The following is a 25,501-nucleotide window of genomic DNA, read 5'->3' on the forward strand; positions in this document are numbered from 1 at the left end:
GTTTAACCAAGTGTGTTTATATACTTATACAACATAAGATTACCAACTATTCAAACTTGTTATTTGGATTCTATGGTATTATTTTAAGTGTTTGAGATTTTGCTGTCTTGCTTATACCAAAGTTTCCCCCTGTTCACTGGCTCTGTCTCAACCTTTCCAGGAAAGCCGATGATCGAGACTCCGGCTGTTGGAGAGGTCACAAAGGAAGGAGACATGGTGACTCTGAAGTGCTCTGCCTACGGCTTTCCTGCCCCTCAGTTCACCTGGAAGCCCTCAGGAAAAGAGGTATGAATGCAAAAACACAGCATGAAAAGCAGCGATTAAATACCTGGTCAAGTGTACAACAATCACTCTGTAAGCAGATGTTATGATCCTTTCCTGGAATAGATTGCAGAAGTAAAACTATTTACAAAAGCAGTGGTTAAGATGCACTTGAAACAAACAGAGCTATCACTATCAGTGTTTTTTATCTGGGTTGAAAAGTGAAGTGTGGCAAGATTTTTCACAACATCTGAAGATCATATCGGTAGGCTGGTTGTTAAACTTCAAAAGCAACAGAAAAAAAGAAATAAGATATACCGCTCCCGGGTCTATGATAAGTAATATATTATTTTTATATTTCATATTGATGTGGAAAAGTTGAGAAGAAATTCCCATATGATATCCCAGCTTGAAAAGGAACGCACCGGGGGTATGCAGCTTCATGATTGAAATATTACATCAAATGAAGTGATAAAGTTAGATAAAACTTTAATGATGCTGCTGAAAAGCCGGATCGTTTCAGCAGCAAATAGTTATGTTTGTGAGATCAAAAGATGAGAGATATTTAAGCTTCAATAACTGATTGCATCTAATGTATACATTTGAATCATGGGGAGACCTCGCGAAACCTCGCTCAAATGTGCAAATGATAGTGTCCAGGTGTCGTCGATCCATTACAGAAACACTAGAAGACATTAGAATATAAGACTTAAGAAACACAGACAAACTGGTGATTCAAGTTAAAAATGAAATTGTTGTACAACAGAATAAGAGACTGAATACCTACTGAATACTGCAAAAAATAGTCAGGAGCATGTGTCTGAAAACTGACAGAATTGCCTCAGTAAATATTCATTTGATCATTTAGTGCTGGTCATTTGGACCAAACATCCCATTTCGTTATGTAAGCAAAGCTGGAAAGAAACTAAGTACATTTACTCAAGTACTATACTCAACTACACATTTCAGGTACTTTACCTGTATGTGTTCACGTTATTATACTTTATACTTCTACTCTACTACATTTTGAGTGCCAATTTTGTAGTTTTTCCTCCAATGCAAATTTTTAACAGATGTATTTACTAGTTACTGTTCAAATGTTGACACACAATGCTTAGGAAAAACTGTTAAAATATTTGGTATACATTAAACCACACAACATTATATTTAAGTAACTTAAACCATGAATGGGTTAACAGAACATGTATTGGAATTAAGAAGTTTTTGTTTAAAACTACAATTGCTGCTTTTGCCTACAAATATTTTGAAATAGAAAACAAATTAGTTCTTACTTTAACTTTAAGTACATTTTCCTTATCGTACAACAATACTTTTACTTAAAGGTGGGGTAGGTAAGTTTGAGAAACCGGCTCGAGATCGCTAGAATTTGAAAATACACAACCGGAGAAAATCTGCCACTTCCTTATAGAGCCCCTCCTCCAACACACACGAACGCGCACATGACCAATGAGGGCACGAGATAAGTTTGTGCACAGATGGAAGGCTGACAGGCAGGTAGGCCATCCAGTTATTTTAGCCGGGCCGGCTAAAATGATTGGTCGTGCTTTTTACAGTACTACGGCTTCCACAGATGATATTTTTTTATGGATTTTTTGTCAAAGCACTTAAGATATTCATTGCTATCGGGATGTTAAGAGCATTCCATGGAATATAACAAGAAGTGTATCTCGAGCCGGTTTCTCAAACTTACCTACCCCACCTTTAAGGAACATTCCCAATTACTTCAAATGTAGTGTTTTTACAGTGTGGTATTAGTACTTTTTCTCAAGTAAAGAATCTGAATAATGTTCCAAACACTGTATGTAAGTGACCCCTAGTCCCATAGGATTTAGCAGGAAACACACTGATAGTGAAGGTTATCCTATATGAGCTAATAGCAATGTGCCACATTAATGATGAGTGAACTTGTAACACTCATGTTTTTTCTCTCTCCTACGTCCATTTCTCCTGACAGTCTGTATCAGTGGAAGGGAGCAAGGTGGTCAGCTCGGTGACTCTGGAGGCCACGCCCGAGGTCATGAAGGACGGGGTGAAATGCGAGGCCTCCAACGAGCACGGATCCACCAGCCAGTCCTTCCTGGTATCTCTCAAAAGAGGTCAGTGTCAGGAGAACACGATGCTACGTAATCTCATTCCTCCACCTTTCCTGTATACAGAGAAATGACTTTGTGATGACACTAACAATGTAATTAATGAGACGATTTGAGAAATGAAAATGTGATTTGCTAGTTAGAGCTACACCAGCTGTTTGTAAGTTCAAACAAACTCTGCCTAGTTTCAATGTAGCTAAGATAAAAGAGTTTCACATCAATACATTAAATCAAGTGGCACGACACAAAGTAGTTATTTTGTAGAGATGAGTTATTAATAATGTATACAGACTGAACTGTTGTGTAGCTAAATTGAAAAACGTACGCTTATTTCCAACATATTAGTGAAGAATAAATATGTTGTTTAATAATGAGGAGGACGTTTATTATAAACCCATTCTCCTAAGATTACAAAATGCATGCAAATAATTAACGGCCAATGAACTTCAGTCAGTTAAGAATAATCTGATATATCTTCACTCATTAGAAAAACATGTTAAACTCTAAAGAAAACGTATTTCTCCTTGTATGCAGGTTCAAACAGGTGGCTGTTGAGTTCAATATACATTATAATGAGTTAGGGTTTTTGATGCTACACTTCCTGTTGACATACTTGATTGCATATTTGGAGCTGAAGTAGCTAAGAAGTTTTAACGGTATAATCTGATTTAGTAAATTGATTATTTTCTAGAACTTGCACAGCATTTAGAGACTTCCTGCACACTCTCAATAACAGATTTACAAATAGCTAGTGCAACTAAATCCATCTTTCTATTGTTCTTTTATCAGCAACTTAATTTGCAAACTAAAACCCTTTTTCTTTTTCTTCTCCTCTTCTTCAGCAATTGACAACTCAGCCGACAGAGGTAGAGCCTTCTCCCTTCTCCTCCTCTTGTCCTCCCTTCTTCTCTCAGGACTGTTTGTTGTACAGAACCTGTAGTTTAGAAATCTCCCCTTCACCCATCTCCTAAATCCCCGGCCCCTTTATCACACACACTCACACACACACACACACACAAATACCCCCCCCCCCCACACACACACATCTCCCTCCGTTGTACTGTAATCTTGTATATTTGCCCTCTTGCTACCGAACACTGTGGATATGTATATTGTTATTCTTCTTCTCTTGTCACCTTTGTATGATGTCTGTCCTATATTTTGTGGATGCTACTACAACTTTGTTGTGGCCCCTAGGGGACAATAAAGGAATCTATTCTATTCTATTCCTTCCTTCCCTCTCTGTGTTTCTTCACTGTGTCTTGGTAACTTCTTCTTTCCGACTGCCTTCACATTCCTCGCCTTTCCTTTTTCCGCCGTTTCCACTCGTCGGGGTGCTGTGTGTAGGATTTGGTAACCTTAGCTTTTGTGTGCGTATGCTCTTCGTGGTGTGTGTGCGTTGTTGCTTTGCTATGCTCTGGGACTGAGAAACTCTCTTTTTCTCAAAGTGCTGCTTTCTGGAAACCCCGTGCTTACGTCAGGTCTGTATCGCTAACCCTTTTCATGTGTTTGCCGTTCGTCTAGAACTGTAAGTCACTGTGTGTGTATTTGTGTATGCGTGCACACACAGTGGTCATGTATTTGTGTCTACCAGAGCTACTGTGTTTGTGTATCCATGCTTGTATTACTATAGTCGAGAGGACAGACCTTAAATAAGGATTTTATTTGGGGGGAAAGGAAGTTACTTTGTGAAAACCTTATGCATCACAATATCAATTTTGCATTTATTTCGCTATTTTAATGATTAATTGTCAGAAAAGAGAAAATGCCTTTTAAAATCTTCTGAAGCGTAAGTTGACGTCTTCAGATGTCTTGTTTTTTCTAAAACCTCCCATATGATTTAGTTTTACAGTTAACCATTCAAAATCAATGCAAACTTTTTAGGTGGCCTGATATGAGGAAATAATGGACAATGCAGACGCAAACAACCTTTGCTCCATCATGCCTTTTATTTTGTAAGGGCATAGGTAGTGATATCAAAAGTTAAATAAACCTTGTTCATTGATTTTGAATGATTAACCGTTTACAGAACGACGCCTGAGGTACGCTTTAAAGGAATAGTTTGACAGGAAGTCTCCGCTTCTGCCCAGAAATAGTCCATGACATACCCCCTGTAAAACTGCTACACATGAGATAAAAACATGTTAATTAGTGAGCTTTAAAAGTGTTGAGAGGCAGATTTGTAACATTTCGACAGAGCCAGACTAAGTATCCAGTCTGTATGCTAAGCTAATCATCTCCTGGTTCCAGCTCAACATATACAAGATAAAACATTATCAACTTTCTAGTTTCAAGATTCACGGCTTTTATTGTCATGTGTACATAGCTACAGTGTAGATATGTCAATGAAAATATAAGGTCACAGGCTCCTCCAACAGTGCAACACAATAAAACAGATAATCTAGTAACAAGCATATTTCCCATAATGTTGAACTATTCCTTTAAAGGACACCAGCCAGGCAATCAAAAAACAGGCCAGGGTTTAACTTTGTGTTAAAACTGGCCTACAAAACACTCGCTGAATTTATAATAATGTCATCGTAGGGTCATGTCCTCACCAGTATAGTAATACAGTGCCGGTGGATGGGTGAGTTGTTCAGTGTGGTTCTCTGGCTCTGGTCTGTTTTATCTGTGAGTGTACAGGCCCCGTTTTTGGGTCCCATCACTTCTCAGTCATGCATTCAAAAAAGTTAGTCTAATCCCACTTCCCAACCCCCCACTCCTTCTCCTCTCCACCCACCCACCCATCCATCCATCCATCCATGGTTGTCACCTGGACACCCATCCTCTCCCTCTCTCCATCCTCCCCATCCCACCACCTCTTGTCTCCCTCCTGCGGCTCCCCCAAATGAAATTATGTCCGTCCCCCTTGCCTCCCTCTCTTCTCCCCCACGAATCAAACACCTCTCATGATTACCCTCTATCTACCACCACCCCCCTTCAAAATCAAAAAAACTCCTCCATCTTCCATCCACAATCCTCCACCCCCTTCCTCCCCTCCTCCTCTGTCCTCCCTCCACCACCCCACTACCCCCCCCCCCCATGTGTCCCTGGTTGCTGCGCTGTAGCTGACTCGCAGCAGGGGGGCTCCAGCGGCGTGGTGATAGCCGTGGTGGTGTGTGTGCTGCTGCTGCTGCTGCTGGTGGCGCTCATCTACTTCCTGAACAAGAAGAGCAAGCTGCCCTGCGGAAAGAAGGGCAAGAAGGAAATGTGAGTAGAGGCAGGGATGGCAAAACTACACACATCCTTTACTCAAATAGAAGTACAGATACTCGTGTTTAAAAATACTCTGAAGTACTGACTAAACTTCTTTACTCAAGTAAAAGTGAAGAGGCTTTGAAATGTACTTAAGTAAAAAGTACCCATAACTAGCAGCTGTTTTAAAGAGTACCTGACCTCCCTTTATATTAATAGAACAATAATGTCATTGTTAGCTAATAAATGTTTCCATGCTGAACAACGGCAACATGACAACGTTTTCATTGGTCCCTCTTCTTTAGAGAAGACCAGGAAATGATGGATACACGGATCGTGTTCAAATCAATAGGCACGCAATGACTCTAAATAATAATGATCACGCCACCAAACACACATTCAAACTAAAGTAATCAGCCTGTTTGGGAAATGTAAGAAGTAGAAAGTACAGGTATTTGTGTTAGAAATGTAAGAAGTAAAAGTAAGAAGTCGTCAGAAAAATAAGTAGTGGAGTAAAGTACTGATACCAGAAAAATGTACTTAAGTACAGTAACGAAGTATTTGTACTCCACTACTTCTCAGTGTAGAGGAGAGGGAGGGAGGGAAGGAATAGGTGTACAGAAGGGATTAATGTTGGTAGTTATTACATTATGGGACTCAATAACCACTTCAAGTAAACTATACTATAGTGCTGCTTGTAGTAAGGATGCTCTTTTTTATAAGAAAAGGATTAGCAGCAAATTGTTCTGAAGTAGATTCAAAAGGGGCTCTTCAAAGAATAAAGGATACAAGAAATAAAGCTTGTTTCAGTGTATTTACATTTTTTATTTACAAAAATAGGCAAATAGTAAGGAAAATAGTATACATAAAAACAGCAGGAATGATCTATATGTAAAGGGGTTTCTGAGAATAAGATACTCTTGGATGAGAAAGGAATAGGGATATTAGTCTTCACTTTTTCAACGCAACATGCTGGGTTTCCTTAACTTCCATACAAGTCATTTTGGTACTACAAATACACTTTTTCAGACTCAAAAAACATCCATTAATGATAATAACGTCAAAGTTTCCATTTGATTGTTTGAGTCTGATTTGAGTGTTTTCATATCAGCGTGCAGATTACAGTCTGAACATTTAGAAGTATTTACTCAGAGATGTACATCATACTTCCAGCTAAAGTCTTTAAGGGCTATTACAAAAGAAGAGCTAGTGAGTCATCTACCTGCGTGTTTGTCGACAAATCAGTTGGCCAGATCAGCCAATCAGAAATCAGTCGGCTATCCTGTTTTCAATCGAGACCTGTCCCCCATTGAAGCAGCAGGGAGGGGAAATCAACACACATGACTCTTGTCTCTGCACAAGCACACTTTATTAACTGTTATCTTATACAGGATGTGTGCAATATGCAAAAACAAATATTGAGAATATAAAACACCTACTAAGTTAATCAAATATATTAGAGCTATATATACAACCATTATCTGGTAAGACAAACGTGACAATGAAATTATTCTATAACATAAATTGAATGATGATTGAAGTGTTATCTTTAAGTAAGGATTTCCTAATTAGCTGTAAAAGTCATTTTGATCCTATATACATTTTAAAATGTTATTAATTGAAGTGTAGTGTAGTAGTGAAACAGCATTCAACAAGCTCTAGTCATCTTTACAAACAGTAGCAATACGAGACAAACACTCGCAGCAAATCAACGTCTTCTTAACCCTTTCATCTTTTGCTCCCCGCTCTCTCTCAGGGCCAGTGGAGAGGTGAACACCGACATCGTGGTGGAGATGAAGTCAGACAAGGCCAATGAGGAGGCCGGTCTCCTCAACAAGAGACCGTCCTAAGATAAGGTCAGGACAATGGACACGGGCATTAAGGGGTTAAAGGTCATGGACCTGGGTTTTGGTCTACAGTGAGTTTTAAATCAGATCAAATCAAGTTGTATTTATATAGCACATTTAAAAACGATTTTTGGTCGAGCCAAAGTGCTGTACATGTAATAAAAACACTTTACTACAATCACAATAAAAGACAATAATTTACAACAGAAATATAAAAAACAAAAACACAGGGAATAGTCAGGTGTCATTCTCTGCTCTGACTAGAAGGCCAGAGAGAAGAAGTGTGTTTTTAGTGAGTATTTAAAAACCCCTAGGGTCTGGGCCGACCTCACATGGAGGGGCAGACTGTTCCAGAGCCTGGGGCCAGCTGCTGCGAAGGCTCGGTCCCCTCGGGTTTTGAGCCTGGTCTTGGGCACTACCAGCAACAGCTGGTCAGCAGACCTTAAAGCTCTGGCTGGGGTGTAGCGATGGAGTAGTTTGGCTATATAGGCCGGAGCCAGCCCATTTAGTGCTTTAAAAACAAATAAAAGGATTTTAAAGTGAGGCCAGATTCTGGCCAGTGAGGCCAGAATTGGGGTGATGTGGTCACGCTTTTTGTGGCCAGTCAGAAGATGAGAGTTTGTAGCTTGTACGGACAGTGCAGTGGATGAAAACAACGCCATTCCTGATCTGAATAGGCTTCTCACTTTAACACATTTTCCATTTTAGTTAGTTTGTGGTCAGACCTGTAAGATGCTTCTTCTCAACATGAAAGTCAAAAGTAAACTGTTTTCAAACCTGTTTTGGGTGAAATAGTTCAACTTGCCTGTGGAATATAGTTTAACAAATCACGCCAAATGATTTGGAGACGATGAGACGAGCAGAAATAACTCAACAGCAGTGAGATTGTGAGGAATCCTTTTTGGATATATTGTGATGGTCATTTAGACAGAAACTTGCCTCACAAGATTAGTGTTAGACATAAACACGGCTTTACAGTCAGCAGAAATGTCTTCAAGCACATCACTCATGAGTCTAAAGTCAGCTTTAGCTCAAAGCCAGCAGTTTTGAGAAAGCTATCCCGCAGCTGATGGATTGTGACAGCTGTACGGAGTCATTTCCAAATGTCATCATAAATGTAAAACATTTCATCATAAAACTTACTGTAGTGGCATTTTTGACGGGAGTGTAAAAGCCGGTTAAAGCGAGTCTTGTTCTATGTGATATTTGAACCCACTGACAGTCAAAAATGTGTGACATTTCAGAACTGCAGAGAGATTGCATTCCCATTTACTTCTCTTTTGAAATGTATATAATGAGATGGAGAAGTTGGTCTCTCCAAATGCTATGATGTGATGTTTCATTCCTGAGATGTCATCAAAAGATGATCACCCGGTGCGCTGTCTTCTAAAAGGTTGCCGCCCCAGCCGCACACAGATTCAATTTTATCCTGAAATTAAATCTTGACTTGTACATTTTTAAGACCTACGATTTATTCACGTCTTATTGCAAGTAATACTCATAACTGTATTATGCTTACAGCTTTCCATACCAGCTGCAGAAGTCATGACAGTGATATAGTGTCTTGAAATATTCTGTTATCAAATGTTCTATATTTTATATCCTCTTTACAATGTCCGCGCTCTAATAAAAGTATAATTAATACAATTGTGAGAGAGAAATTGTACCAATATGAATGTAAGCTTTGGGTCTGTTACTTATTTAAATATCACAAATCAACAAAAAATAAAACAGAAAAAAAAACTATTGATACCACGAAAAAACGAGATACCCAGACCTCTTCATAAATATTATAAAAAATATATATGTCGATGTAATTGCAACAGTTCAGTTAAATAATTGCCCACTGTTAATGAATACCTGATACATTGTTAAATAATCTGTGAATGCAAATGTTCTTCATTCAGATGACTTGTTTGAACAATACATACCAAATGTATTTATTTATATGTATTGTGTTTGAAAAAAAGATGGGAAAGTCATGAATACAGCATTACTTTCCATTAAAAGGACAATGCATCTATAATGATATTCATATTCATATTTGTATGAATGTGTTTTTCTCTCCTCTCTCTGACAGTGATGAAACAACACAGTGATAGAAACCGACAGAGGGAAGAAGGGAAGGAGGAGCGCAGTTACGAAGAAAACAGGGCTATTTTTTATTCATTACACACGACTGGACAACGAGAGGTGGAACATGGACATTTGTTTGTTTTGGGACCTCGGGCAGCACATCATGTTTGGCATTGGTTAAGCTTTGTTTTATAACCTGCAGTAGACCTTTATGAATGGAGTTCTTGTATTTTGTATTTTTAGAGATATGTTTCACCGTGAAGATTTAACTCCATTCATTGATGCTACTACAGGTTTAAAAACCATGTGCAAAATCAAAATGCTACGTCACTGGATGATATTATTATCACGGCTTTCTTTTGATTCTTCCTCACCAATCACATCTTTGGTTGACTCCTCGACAGAATAGAGCTGCACAATCCACACACAATGGCAAAATCTCTCTTATCTATCCCAAATTAAACACAAAATGCCATTACGCCACTGTGATTTCCTCTAGTGTGTATCTGCATGCAAGTGCAGCAGTGAACATCTATTCTGCCTTGGAGTCTGCACTTAAATTCTGTCCTTTCTACTGGGTATATTTGGGAAAATGTATCACGCGTTGCCATTCTGTTTTTACTCACCTCAATAACAAGTGATGATTTACGCTCACAACATTTAATCTCGCAGCCCATTGTTTGGCACACGCTGCTGTAACATTTCCACTCAGAGAAGCTTTGTGTTTGCTTTAGCGCTGTGTGTTTAATTGCATTTTTTGCCACCTGTGAATGTGTTTTTTACAAATTAGTTTTCCATTCAAACAGCCCAGGCATTTAATAACACCTCTCTTAAATTGCTTGCCTTTTTCAATCCAGCAGAAAATCCTCCAAACAAGCAAGATATTAGGTTGTACAAATTTGTTCTTGCCAGCATACTTGTATATTTTGTCAGTACATGTTTTTTTCACTTTGCTCGGCTGTTTTTTTCCTGTAAATTAAAATACTACTATTACCCTGTCTGTCACACAGGAGGTGAACTGAGCATGAGGTGGAGTTTAAAGTGTCTGTGGTTACTAAACTGCTGGCACAGGACCGTAATAGCTACTATTTCTAAACAAGTCTTTTTGCAGCCTTTTTACTCCTCTCCTCCTGGGATGAAACAAGCAGCAGTTCATCCCACATCGCCCGATTATTATCGGCTTTCACTGTAAATGTGTTGGAATTTGGCAAAATGGTCAACAATCTCAAACTGTGTACTGCTGTGTTTTTGTGACAGCAAAATGGGCCGTTCACAGGGGCTGCAGTTACAGATTCACCTGTTAGGAAAAATAACTGGTTCACTCTCGTTTGATACAAGCAGGGGAGGGATGGGGGGGGGGTTGTTGCTGGAGTAGGTGATGTACCTTGTTTATTTTTACCAAATGGACGACTATTGAGTGTCAAAGCAGGAGTGTTTCTGTGTTTTAGGTACACAATACTGGCATTTTGTTTTCCCCCTACACTGTCAGCAGGCCAGAGAGGCAGTTTGACCCGTTTTACTTTGTTGTACACTGGAACCAATGGCCTTGATTTTTAAAAGAATGTCAACTCAAACCACTATCTCCGCCCACAAGGCTCGTTTTATTTTGTAATGTCTGTCTACTGATCTCGCGATATTGACTGTTAGCAAGCCTGTGATGGTAAGCAAAGATAGATACCTGAACATCTTTTTGGTTTTTACTGTTTTATATAAAATATTGTGGTATAAAAGTTGTTGTTTTTTAGAAAGGGGGATTCCTAATTTTGGAACTACTGAGTTTTCATTTTTCCCATGCTTTTCCACTCGCTCTGAGAGAAGAGAGAATTGTTGGTGTTTTTTATTTAGGATTCTTTTTTTAGGTGATATTCTCAGTGCTTTACTTCTCTCTCTCTCTGTACTGTATACTGTATATTTTGTGGTACGCTGTTGTGACCTCTGTGGTGTGTTGATGTATCTTTTTATTTTGTTCCAGCTGTTTAGAATTTATAATGAAACAAAACTCAAGAAAACCAATCACAAAACTATATTCTCTGTGTTTTTATTCCCATCGCTGCGACAGGCAATTTGCAATAACTGATTTTATTCTCGATTTCACAAATGTTCTTTTGAAATTCACTGGGTATGTTTTCTCATAGATACACAGCAGACAAAAGTGTCTCTGGCCATATGATAAGGCACAACTCTTACATATTGTTGAACATCTTCTCTAAAATCTTGACACATCTGACCAATAACAGATCAAATATCAAATAGCCTTTGATGTAATCATCAATTTTTTTCCTACACTTCCTAGAAGATTTAAATTTAAATTGATTCCCAGCTTGCACCAACATTCAATCTCTTCGATATAACCAGCATTATGTAAATTCCCCGTCACATGGATTGATCTCATGATTTGTTGTGACAGAACAGAAAACTTGAGGAAGCTCATTTTTTTACATCGATAACCGCTGTCTGCAAACTTCAAGATGCAGCGCTCTCTTTGCCCGCTTTCATGTACAGAAATGACTTGAAATTAAACCATCAATCATTAGCAAATTGCTGTGCAGCTTTGTAGATTGAACAGTAACACTTAGTAGGATGACGCTTATCAATGGCATAATCATAATTGACCATTTGAGAATTCATACATCAAACTGAATGTTAATTAAGAGATTGGATGAAAGGCTTTCTCTAAAAATCTGATCCAGGTTCTTCTTTATTTTCTGCATTAAAATAAGCTCCCTTCCTTGTTACGGAAAGCTAACATAACAGAGTAACCTTGGACCACTTTATGAACATCTTAAACCCAACACTATGCATGTAGTCAGGCTCTCAGCCAATCAGAGCTGTTCTCCTGACACACCCCTGCTGCTGGCTCTGCTGGCTCTTCCATTAGGAAATTAAAAGTGTCCCATCAATATACTGTGACCCGGAGAAATCGATCTGTGCCGTGAATACAGAGCAGCAAAGAGAGAAGCAAGCTGTATGAGCATGTGCGGATACTAGGAATGTATGGAAATTGTAAATTAACAGTGTCAGTGTCTTCCGCTGCTGATGTGATGGACATGCGGATACATGTCAGCATCTCCAGGGGTTTCAGACCGCAGTAAAACCTTCAAACAGTTGCTGTTTTAGATGTTTTTCTACCAGGGAAAACATCTCTTACATACATTGAAAGGAATATAAAATGTTTCTTGCATTAATATGATAACAACAAAAACATGTACTACGGTATGTAGGCTATATGATGTTTTCTATTGTCAACACACAAACAGAATTAAAGAAAATGTACTGGCCAATCAGTTAAAAATCGTTACAATAAACCTGGTGTCGAGTACAATAAACCTGGTGTGAAAATCAGCAATGTTAAAGATTATCAAAATGTTATATTGGTTACCTAATTTAAAGAGACAAGGCTATAATCGTGGCTGAAAAGCAACCACTGTAGACATGGAAAATGCTAATTTGATTTACCTAAATTACCTAAGATTGTCTGCAGTCAGTTGTCTTAAAGACATTATTAGACCACCTGACAACCTGATGACCTGCCACAAATAGCAAACAACACACAAGGTACATCCCAGTCTCACGGCATTTCGTGTTATAGTCACGAAATTAATTTAATCTATTGATTCGTGTTCACCAACACGATTTTTTTAGGCACGAAACATAGGCCTACTACCAATAGAAATACATTGCTTCTAAAATCGTTCTGTGTCAGAATACTGAAATCTGTATTTTTTTAATCTCTTTTTCCTTCAAATTTGCCATCATTGCTTTGACACGAAAAAAATGCGAAAATCGTGTTGGTGAACACGAATCAATAGATTAATTTCGTGACTATAACACGAAATGCCTTGAGACTGTGTTGCAAGGTAAGTGGTGTTTACTTTACTTTTGTTATTAAACTAATTAAATGTGCTGTGACCAGTTGTGCGAGTTAGCCTACTTGAAAAATGAAATGAATTACACTTCTCTGAAACTGAAATTAGTTTTACAAGCAGCCATTTTGGAGCTAATCGGTTTATTGCATAGACTGTATAGGTTTATTGACTATAACCTGCTAGCTTAGCACATAGCAATGCACACTACTCAATACACCATTCAAAGCTGTGCAAAACCATGTGATTTCCAAAATGTAAACCAGTTGATAATTTAAGATAGCTAGCTTAGAACTAGTTAATCATTATGACTATTGTTGGGTAGGATGTTGCATATCTTCTATTTCAGTGAGGCTAACTTAATGTTATGACTGGAACTGGAACTGGAAAAGTAGAAGTAAAGAAGATTCATTAACTAGGGGGGGTTTCTCAGCTATTTCAATGTTGCTAGCATTAGCCAACGTAAGCTACTGGTCATACCAACACAAGGAAAGATTTAGCAGCAATACCTCATTTTAAGGGTGTGTGCTTTTTACCGCTTTGAGTTGTTTATTTGGAAGTGAAAAAGCGTGTTATTTACTCTTTAAATGTTACAAATGTTAGCTTTACGGTATTCTCATTGGGATGTTGGTGAATCATGATAAGTTAATTTAAGAAGTCTGATCATAAGTACTGTAAAATCCTGTTTTAAGTGAGAAAATATGTTGAGCAATGTGTTTTGTTTGTGTATATTGCTGTGTGAATGTGTATGTGGCTCAGCTTTTCACTATAGGCCTATCTAACAATAGGGGGATTACTGTCGGTCCTCCCAGTGTCCTTCCCTTCCTTCCTTCTCCCTCTCCCCGCTGAGACTTTTCCTGCTGGGTTTAGTTACAGTAGCTTTAAACTGATTTAGCCATTTAGTGTCAGCCTATTGAGGGATGACATCCACTGTCCGTTCCCCTCGGCCTGCCCGACCCTGCTCTGATGGCGACTCAGTAGCACTTGGCACAGATTCACCCCAGTATACACATGCACAGAAATAGACACAGAAGAACAAAGTATTCTGCGTGCAGGGATTTTGAAATAGATCCAGGTTGAACAAGGCGCTGGTGGCTGCCTCGCTGACAATACGTACTCCATCATTCCACATAATCAGCGCACACATGCAGTCTGCACGCACGACCAGGAGAGCAATGACGCAAGGAGAAGTTCAGCATGGATGTAGAGATTAATGGAGGACCTATTGTGCCAAGGGGGGAAAGGGAAGGAAGAAGATAATTGATAAAGAGACTCAAAAGGCGAAGGAGTAGGAGGAGAGTAGCCTTGATGAGAGTGAAAATGGATTTAAAGGCAAGATAGGGAGGGCAGAAAAGGTGATGGTGAGGGGTCAGGATGAGAGGAAACGAAAGTAGTGATTGGTGACGAAGGACAAAACAGGCCATGCTTTGTTAAGAGGTCATAAATCTGCATTTGCTGTTGGCTTTAAACAAATATGGCCCTGAAGAAATACAACGAGAGGAAGTAGGAGGATGGGAGGTAAAGAGTGAAGGTGTACATCAGAGAGGTAAACAGAGATAAAGAATGAATGAGCGCCTGTGTAATAAATGTGTTTATCTCCCTCACTCCTAAGGCTTAATATCCTGTGTGGCGTGAATGTGTTTACTGTTTGGGTGCGATTATGAGCGACAGCACCGAGAGATGGTTCCTTTGTACTCAGTGTGTCGGTGTCTGTGTGTGTTACACCTGCCTGTGTGAGTCTGCATTTATTTGCTGTATTTTCAATATCTATCTCGCAGCATGAAAGATTTGTTTCATTGATTGTATCTGTGAGTATGCTATTAAAGCCAGAGTCGGCCGATCCCCCGTCGCATGAGTTTTTAGCGAGTGTGTGAGTGTGTGTCGCTCAGGAGGGCCCGGCCACCTGTGGGAGGTTTTGTTATTGCGACACAGCTGGACGTGCTTTGATTTTAATTGGTTGGGCTACTTTGTGTTGTGTCTGAGGGAATGAGAGGCAAATACAACAAAAGGAAATGGAATTCCAGCAGGGTTTATGAGTGTCAAAACAGCTAGGACTATAAATATGAAGCAGTGATGTGTAGAAGCAAAAATGTGATTGGAGATTAAGACCTACTTTAATGTGCTTCACTCCCTTTGAGTCAGTCATTATGAGTCATACTGAAAGTATTAAAGATCAGATACAAGGTACATTTTGAATGTCCTTTTCCTTTGTGGATCAAAATTGTTTTATTTGATTTCATTCATTAGGAGTACGGTTTAAATATCACATTTCCAAATTTCATAAACTGTTTCCATCACATAGGAGAAAAGAACAAATTATTTCAGCCTCTCCAGAAAAAATAGCAGCATCATACCAGAATCCTGCCAAATGTTTTATCATTTTAATGCATTTATTTATCGACCTGTATTACAGACTGCAAGTAGAATAATGGAAGGTAGTGTGTCCACAAAGGGAAACTGGTATCTTCATTAAAAATCACAAACATCCTCATACCAATTGTGCATGTGTTGATTCACCATTTAGTTTTATATAAATAAAAATAACTTGGCTTATAAAAGTTACACCTTATTAAGAGGATGACTTTCTGACTGCTGATACTGTGAGAAATAATTGAACACATTACAGCCTACTTTATTTTTTGGTCTTATTAAAATGATCCTGGCACAATGCTCTCCAGATATAACGATCTCCTTTAAAACAGTTTAGAAGTAGCAGTAGTATAAATAGTATAATACATCTTGTAAGAGTCACAATTCTGTTTATTTAAAACTGTCTTTTAATTTAAATTTGACCTGTCAAGAATGCTCTTTGAAAACCAGAACAGGAAGTAGACAAGCAATCAGATTGACTTAACTTTAAGATCTTCTGATAAACTCCAACAAAGACCAGTTCATTAGCATACTAGATGGTGATAAAATACTCTATGATTCAGATACATTTGTGTTTGAACGTAGTCGTCACGCACCATGAAACACTGGTTTTACTGCCAAAGGCAAAAATAATCCCCCCGGGGCCCAGCAGAGAGAGAGCGAGAGGATCAGAGAAGAAAGTCAGCGTTAAAAGAAGAGGAAAGAGAGAAGGGCCCGCAGGAGTTGAAGAGCAGCTGTTGAGAGCTGCTCCTCTGAGAACTTCTGTACATGCTACAGGCTCCTCCCATTGGCTAGCATTACAGCACAGCAGCTGTCTGGAGAATAAAACACACACACACACACTTATGTTTCTGGTGATGATTCATACTCAAACGAAGCCTGAAATTATGTTTATGCACATGCATAACTCATATCATAAATGCATACTTTGTGTTCAACCTCTGAAATGGCATACATACCTGGGAGCGTGTTGCGTTTCGAGCGTAATGATAGTCACACATTCTTTGCTCTTGACCTTGTTGCCAAACTCTCAATACACCTACACACACACACACACACACACACACACACACACACACACACACACACACACACACAAATACCTGCCTGAGGCCACACACAGTGCCAAGATAAACTGGTTGCATTTACATCATCCATCCAGTTTACATCGCTCCTTCTCTATCTTCGTATGATTTCATCACACACAAACACACACACAGTTTAAAGTGTTTGTCTCCCTCGCGTGTTTTAACAGTTATAGTAGTGACAGCGAGAGCGACTTAAGGCATCTCTAGAGTACACCTGATAATTACTACCATATGCTCCGTTGACTTACTAATGGAGCTTTGCTATGATATCCCAACCTGTCCTCCTGTTTTCTCTTTCGCTCACGTATTCGCCCTCGTCTCTCCTGCTGTCGGAATAAACAGGATCTCTTGTTTATTGCTTGTTGTGTTCAACAAGGGCTCGAGTGTTTGGAACAACCTGGATGGCACTTATTTTTTCCGCCCTAATTTATATCCTCTTTTCCTTTTTCAATCTCCCCTACCGACCTTGTATTCTATTTTAAACGATTCATTTGTTCTTGTGACCTTCCCCGCTTCTTTTAGCTTAATGGGAAAAAAAAACTAGTAGTGATGAGAGAGCCCTGTTTATTATAAAGCCAGAGGGGTCTTATCGAGCTGCTGTGTGCAGTAATAGAAAACACTACACAGCGTTTAGTCGCAGACAGCTGCCGTGCCGGTGTGTCTACCTGTGTCGAGGTTTTCCATCTCTCTGTGTGCGAGTGAGGACTTCTGGTATTTCTCTCAGCTGTGTCCTTATCAGCTTATCTGACACTTTATTTGATGCTGGATCAGAGGACACTGCTCTGCATAACCTCACACACACTCAGGGCAAAAATAAAGTTGGTGTGTGTAAAGTGAACGAGAGTTACGTGCTTTCGTGTCAGATTTGTTGCAGTGTTGCTCAACTACTGCAAGTGCGTGTTAGTGTAAATGATTGACTTCAGACTATCCTCCCTTGTCTCTGACCACCCTGCTTTCCCACTTTATAAATGTGCGGTAAAAGCATTTCCACATTTTACACATTCTCCACAACCTTGACCTTTGTGTAGCTGCAAGAAACAGCCCTAACTGAAATACTTCCAAAGAAATTCAAGAAAGATTTCTTGTCCTCTGGTCATGACCTGGACTGAGATCTGTGAGAGGGCGTGCTTCTTTTCTGAGCCACAGGCTGCAGGGTAAGGGGCAGCCGGGTGGGGTAAGAAGGGCTAACATTCCTCACTAATTGTATGTGCTCTCTGTCCCTCCCTTTCCTCAGTATGTGTGTGTGTGTGTGTGTGTGTGTGTTTGTGCTTCATGGTGCAGGATAGTTTGGGAAATTTGCCGCCAAGACATGCATTTGTGAACTCGACCCTTGCAACATAAGATCAGAGCTGGGGTCAGGTTTTATGTTTCACAGGTTAGCTGTTAGGCTACATTAAGGCCAGGTCACGGGTCATAAGAGGAACATCTGTCCAACTGTGATTCAACTTCAAATGTAAGAATATATATTTCAAGATAATAATCTGTGACACTGCTCTTATGAATCACTGTTAGTTTTGCTCCATTGGCTCTATTGGAAAAAGATGAAGCGCTACATTGATTCAATCCATTCCCAGCTCAAAAAGAGATTTTACATTCGCCTGTCTTAGCCCTCTGGGGAGCGGCTCTTTTCAGGTAGAAATCCTTTGCTGCACAGGAAATTATGCATTTATCCGTGTAGTAGCGGCAGCTTGTTTAAAAAAGAAGAAGAAGAAGATGCTGGCTGTAAAGACAAAGTTGTTTATACTAATAAATCACATAAAAAGCCATCAGTATGAATGCAAAACGGATCATATTTAAGACACAACAAAGGCTTCAGTGGCACACAGAAAACGTTTAGATATGTTAAAGATACAACTCTCACTGATAAATAAAGGATTTAGTTGTTTATTTGACTTAAATTATCCTTTTCACAACAAGCATTACGTTTAGATGTATTTTAAACAACAAGAAGCAGCAGAGTCTGTTAGCTGCCCTGCTTAGAGATGTCCCGCACCTTAGCCTATAATATACTATGTGTTGGGGCGCTATCCAAATGAAGCACAATGTTACAAAGTGATGTCACTATGTTACGGAAGTAAACAAAGGAGTCCAATCGAGGCATTTCAGGCAGGGGGGGGAGTGTGCGGGAGAGAGACTCCAAAAAGGGCACCTTTAACAGTCAATAACCGGCTCCACGTTACTACTCACTTTTTTAAATGATTAACTCCCAAACTCCAAGAATTCCCAATATTATTTGCAACATATTCATTTCAAATCTCAGGAACCAAATCTGACATTCAAAACAAGACAACCTCCTCTGCACACAGATCATTCTGCCAGATGATTTATTGTTGATGCTTCACAGGCTATAACAAGACCACTGAGATGTGATACACCTTGACCAGCCAGCTGTTCACCAAACATACCTTTTGTCAACTCTCAGAAAAGCAGCACTGTCTGTGGCATTTTCATGACTTTTCTGCAGGCGGGGGGTTTCCAGGTGTGCAGTAATATATGAGTGTACTTCTCTCTCCCTGTGTGACACACCTATTATTCCCGGCTTAGTTTAGGGGAGTTTGTCAGGCTCACCTGGAGTTAGCGATGCAACATCTCTCTCTGCGTCTAGTTGTGTGTATTGAGAAACATACAGTATACATTCCATATTGCCAGATCAATGCCGTAAGCAGCAGCATTTTCCAACTGTGTATCCATTTGGGTAGGATTATGGGGTGTTTTTCTTTCTGTTTCCCTGAAGTAAAGTATGCCCCCAGGTGACACTTCTTTACTGCATTCCTCACACACTAACACTTTAGGACATGTTTATGTGCAGGAGAAAACCTGTTCTGGTATGTAGCTCGAGTGTTAACCACCCCATAGGGATCCCAGGTCTAACAGAGTAAAGAAAGATGCATTTTTTTCAAAATTACAGAGATGAAGCGGCGTGTATCCATGGTAACGGTGCCGGTCCATGGTGTTTTTAGAGAAGTGTGTGATGATTGCAAGAGAAGGCAAATGGATTCCCTGTGGGGTTTACCCCTTTGTAGCAGTGGCTCCTTTAAAAAAAAACATTGTGTGTGTGTGTGTGTGTGTGTGTGTGTGTGTGTGTGTGTGTGTATGTGTGTGTTTTCTCTCAATCCCACGTTTTTTTAAGCACAAAAGCACCATCACTTCCAAAGGTTGATTCCCATTCGAAACACAAAAATCAAGGTGTGCAAGAAATTGTGGCATGAAAGATTTTTTTTTTTAAAGTGGTGTTCCACTAGAGTAACCTCATCCCATGCTGAGCATTTTTTGAAACAGGGAGTGGGCCCTAAAGACAGTTTATTGCATGCGTTCTGCTATAAAACAGCAGAAAGGCTTCACTCCAGCATTGTCAAATCTCAAATACTTTTCGTAAAACATCAGCTGAATGATTTCTCAGCCGCCCTCCATCTTGGAATAATTCAGTTTCCTCTTCAGGATACATTCAACTAATTTAGAAATCTAGCTTAAGTTTTCAGTTGTTTTGCACTTTAAAGAATATAAAATCTATAAAGTAGAAATGGCTATAGTACAATGGATATTATTCTAATGTGTTATGTTAAACTGTGTCAGAGAGGGGTTGATGTTGTTGTTGCTCTATGCTAATTATTTCATCTGTAGATTAATATATATTGAGAGAAGCTATAGTGTGTAGTGTAAAATGTTCCCTTCATTGTGCCACCCCTCCTATATGTAAGCACTCATGCACTTTATAAGTGCATTTACTAAACAGCTTGGGTCCACTAAAGTGCACATGCTCATTTAAATTCACAGCAATTTCCAATATGAATGCATAATGCCTACCCCATCTCCATCTCTTTCTGTCTACCTCCCACACACACACACACACACACACACACACACACACACACACACACACACACACACACACACACACACACACACACACACACACACACACACACACACACACACACACACACACACACACACACACACACACACACACACACACACACTCTTAAAGGTTGGGCATGTCAGGTTACACACACAACCTGCTCAAATGTAGTGCTAATAATGATGATGTTGGAGAAAAGCAGTCTAAAACAGAATGTGTGTGGCTGATAGCCACAATAATAATGATCAGCTTCCATATAAACACATATGTTTTTTTTTTTTAAAAAGCATCATTTTAATTACATGTTCACTCACTCTCAGAGTCACATCCCACACCATTACCGTCAATGCGTCCCACATAGTTGCACAAACACGCACACATACAGCACACACTGCTGCCTCACAGTGCTATTAGGCTAGTATCGTTAAAGCTCTTGATTCTAATTATCTCCCCTGATCAGCCACAGGTCTCAATGGGCTGATGGGCAGAGATCTGGTGTGATTGACTTGGTTTGTGCTTTTCTCAATGAGCCATTAGCCCAGTGAACAGAAACACATACAGTATACACACACATACAGCACACACACACACACACACACACACACACACACACACACACACACACACACACACACACACACACACACACACACACACACACACACACACACACACACACACACACACACACACACACACACACACACACACACACACACACACACACACACACACACACACACACACACACACACACACACACACACACACACACACACACACACACGTAAGCCAGCTCCCCATATTCATTTACATCTCTGTGAAAAGACCTGTCAGTTATTGTGAAGACCAAGTGTGTGATGGAGGGATGTGTGTGTGTGTGTGTGCGATGTGCACTTTCTCTCTGTTTGTGAAGGTGCATTTGAGTGTGTGTTGGACACTTTTTCCTCTCTCTCATGAGCCAGGTGCCACAGGGGAATGCTGGGAATGTAAGCTGGTGATGAGTGATGGCGACAGTTTGCCAGAGAAACAGAGCGATGGAGGGAGGAGGCAGAAGGGAGGGAGATGCTTCGCGTTTACTCTACAGATATTGTACCAACCACTGATAAGCACTGTCGCACCGCATGAAAAATATTTCCCTCTATGGATCATTGTTCATTTTAATTCCCTCATTAATCAGTTCATGCCCCGGTGTTTGGGTGATCGGGGGTGATATTTGTTTTCCATGTGGGCCGGGCATGCATGAGTTATGAAAGTCTATACAGAAAGAAGGTTGAAGGGAGGACGTTTAGAAATTAGGAAATAATTTACAGTAAGTTGGAAGCAGGGAGTGAACCAGAAAGGAGAGGAGCGATGGTTAACCATTAATAAGTGTAAGCACATTATGACTAACCGGGCAGAGGGAGAGGATTTAACGGTTTCTATAGAAACAGTGATGCAGACGGATAGATCAGTTCAGATTGGTGGAGGGAATTTACTTCAGGGCATTGAAATCCCTCTGACCACAAAGGTCATCTTATCTTTACAACTTCTAATTATGTTGCTCCATTAAAGTGGGAGCTTAGGAAGATGCCTGTGGCCTCTACAGGTCCGGAAACAATGTCCAATTTAAAGGCTTCTGAGAAGAAACTATACTGCCTGTCAAGACATTCATCCGTTTCTATGATTTACCCATCCTAAAGAGCTTGGGACATATTTTTGGGCCAGAGAAATATTCAGCCAGGATCATTTAGACGACAATCCCTCTCGATGTAAGTTAGTCAATCTGTAGTAATTGTCAAACTAAGCGTAACTCCCTTTTCAAAAGCATTTATAACTAGTACAACTTTTTTAAATATAGCTTTTTAGCAGGCTGGCTCCTGGATGGCATGTCCCGCTGATGGTAGGTTCAAAGATTAGCTCCTGATTGAAATAGCTTAACAAACATGAGATTGGTTACATAAAATGTGGTACAGCCATTCATGGACCCCAGAAGATAAACCCTTAAGACTTCGATAGTCCCCTAACTTTTCCCATAACATCACCGTGTTGTCAAACTTCGGTATTTCCTTACCTTTTCTTCTTGTGCCATCATCTGGCGAAAACCCTTACGTTTAACGTTGTCATTGTGAGCATGTTAGCTTACTGACATTAGCATTTAGCAAGTGTCAACATCATCTTCACAGAGCCGCTAACTGTAAACTAACTGTCCTGGTGTCTGTTTCGCCTCTCCATCCAACGTTAATGTTTAACCTCAGCCGTGACTCGCTTTATTTGCAGAGGAAATTAAATGCTAAATTCCAGCGTACAAGAAGGAAATGGGCTGTTGTGTTTGCAGAAGCACATACGATAGCCCATTACTATCAACAGACAGCTTTGAGTGTAAATGATTAGGGAATTAGTCTAGATCTCCAAAGCAGCCTGGTAAATTAGAAACCACACCCTCAAATAACTAACTGCAGTCTTGGGATTCAGGTTACAATGAGACCGAGCATGTATTAAGGGGAAAACCCACATGATTTCAATCTTGTTGTAATGCTGCCTAAGGGAATGAGTAAGATATCTATTACAAAAAAGCTAGAAAATTACTCCCACAGTGGCCATTACGTAAAATTGGTTTAAGTCGACTCCCTCAGAAAAACAACAATGGCTATCCAAATGAAAAGGACAAACAAACAACAGCTAACACCTAACTAATATCACTGCTCTAAAGTGACGGTTACTAAAGTCGGCCCCCTGTGTCCGTCTCCCGCAGAGGTGGGAGAACGGGGGTTGAGGAGGAGAACCGGGAGAGAAATGCTGGGAACAGATGGTGGAGTGGCCCCTATGTTCAGCTGCCTGGGTGATTATGGACACAGCTGTCAGTCACTTTGCATGTACGTGTGTGTGTGTGTGTGTGTGTGTGTGTGCACATGTGTGTATTTGTTTTTGTGTATGTATGCAACGTCTGTGCGTTCAACTCCCCAATGTGTTCTCCAGCCTCTTTGTACTCACTGTGTCTCGGGGAAGTTGCATTCATTTTATGTGTTTATTGCTACGACATGTTTTCGGTGTCAGGGTGGAGATTAGAGCTCAAGATCTGAGGGTTCACACACAACCTCGCAAAGCATGCAAGGTTCATGTCACCTGTCCACGAGTGTCATGAGACCAAATCTCTCTCTATCTCCTCTCTCTAGCTCTATATCTTATGCTCTCTATCTCTCTCTCTCTCTAATATAGCTTCTCTCTCCGATCTCTCTCTATCTCTCTCTCTTCTACTCTCTTCTCTCTCTCTCTCTCTCTCTCTCTCTCCCTCTCTCTCTGGCACAATTTGTTTCTTTCTCATTGGGCTCTACCCCCATCTAGTGGTACTTTAGAGTATTGCTGCTCGCCCTTACTCTGGAAGCTTTTGCACCGTGCAGAATTCCCAGAAAAACCTCATCACTACTTTTTATATTCGACTTAATAGGACTACTTTTCTTAAATTAGTATGCAAGATATGATTTGTTAGTTTATAGCTTCTTGTTTACCAACTTTCTTACTCACTGTCAAACCGTTTGAAAATCTCACGACTACTTTTCCTTTTCATTCTCTAGTTTTTTTTTAATTATTTTAACTTATTATAGTTTATTTTTCTTATTGGGGGTATACATTTGTGTAATATATATTTTTGGGAAAAAAACAAATATATTAAATATATAGATACTTTAAGAAATATTATTATAATCTATCTTATTATCTATCTCGACAAAGTTGCCTAACAATGAAACATTACATTGCGTTACATTTCAAATGATTAAACCTGCACGTTGTTTCCTCTTAGGGACAGAAAAACAAGCTGTGATCTGATGAACTTCTGAGAGAGTAGTTGCTTATATACATCCAGGAAATGGAGCAACTATAATTAAATGCTGCTTAATAATGGTCTGCTGTTTGGGATTTGTTGCTGAAAACAGCTGCTTGCTAAGGGTGAAAATGACGCTTATGGGAGAGTGAATAAGTTAATATTAAATATAGGTCTGTAAAACAAAAAAAGTATCTTTAAAATATGCAAAAATGCGGGAGGGAATGTAGTCAATTGATCTATTGTAATATAAAAATGTTGATCAGAGCAGCTTTAATTACCCTTTTGTACATTATTTTAATTTAATGCTTTCCAGAAATACATCAACTTGTCTCACAAATTAGAAAACCTGCTAGTTATTTAATTGGTGGTCACATGCAGCATGTGTGAAATTATGATCTACTGCGAAAAAACATTCAGAGCTAATTAGCAGCAGCTATTAAGCAGCTGTGGAACGTTTTTTTACTGAGGCAAATGAGCAAAAGCAAATAACAGAGGCTGCACTAAAAATCATGAATAAAACATAGAGTCGCAACACTTGACATTTAATTTTTGTTTTGTTTTGTTTATACCTACAGTTTTGAGTATGCATACAGATTTCTGCTTTTGAGGCTGCTGCAGAATGTTTGTGAATACTTTTAGGTGTTTATGTCGGGTAATTTTACATATTTTCACTTTTGCAGAAGTGCTGTGTCATGCTCAATTGGCTGAAATGTCAACCCCTAAACTCTGGGCTAAAGCCTTTTTCACAACACAGAACTATCTCGGTAAAACAGTACAGTACATTACATTTAGCTGACTCTTTTATCCAAATCTACTCACAATAAGTGCACTTAACCATGAAGAAACAAACTAAATAAAGCAAGAATCCTGCAGGTGCATTAGCTATGCATAAGACAAACAATTGTCAGTGCTACTGCATTGGCTCCAAAGAGGCCAAAGTCTTCTAAGTGCTACGTACAGAACAGGAAATGATTATTATTTATGTTTCGGTCAAGGTGCGGTCAAAACAGGTGGATTTTCAGTCTG

The 25,501-nt window shown here is 39.6% G+C and overlaps 1 protein-coding gene across 2 annotated transcripts in view; it reads left to right on the forward strand.

Annotated features, from left to right (window-relative positions):
- Positions 1-11,514, forward strand: part of bcam (basal cell adhesion molecule (Lutheran blood group)) — a 55,891-nt gene extending 44,377 nt beyond the window's left edge. The window contains exons 11-16 of one of the 2 annotated variants that reach the window (XM_034120325.1): positions 161-285; positions 2,237-2,378; positions 3,215-3,238; positions 5,441-5,582; positions 7,324-7,423; positions 9,495-11,514. In XM_034120325.1, coding sequence (XP_033976216.1) covers positions 161-285; positions 2,237-2,378; positions 3,215-3,238; positions 5,441-5,582; positions 7,324-7,417 — 527 coding nt within the window. In that variant the 3' untranslated portion in view covers positions 7,418-7,423; positions 9,495-11,514. The remainder of the gene's footprint in view (positions 1-160; positions 286-2,236; positions 2,379-3,214; positions 3,239-5,440; positions 5,583-7,323; positions 7,424-9,494) is intronic. The other variant, XM_034120333.1, reaches the window with a different exon arrangement.
- Positions 11,515-25,501: the final 13,987 nt, after the last annotated feature.

This window comes from Trematomus bernacchii, unplaced genomic scaffold, assembly GCF_902827165.1.
Source record: "Trematomus bernacchii unplaced genomic scaffold, fTreBer1.1, whole genome shotgun sequence".
Lineage (NCBI taxonomy): Eukaryota > Metazoa > Chordata > Actinopteri > Perciformes > Nototheniidae > Trematomus > Trematomus bernacchii.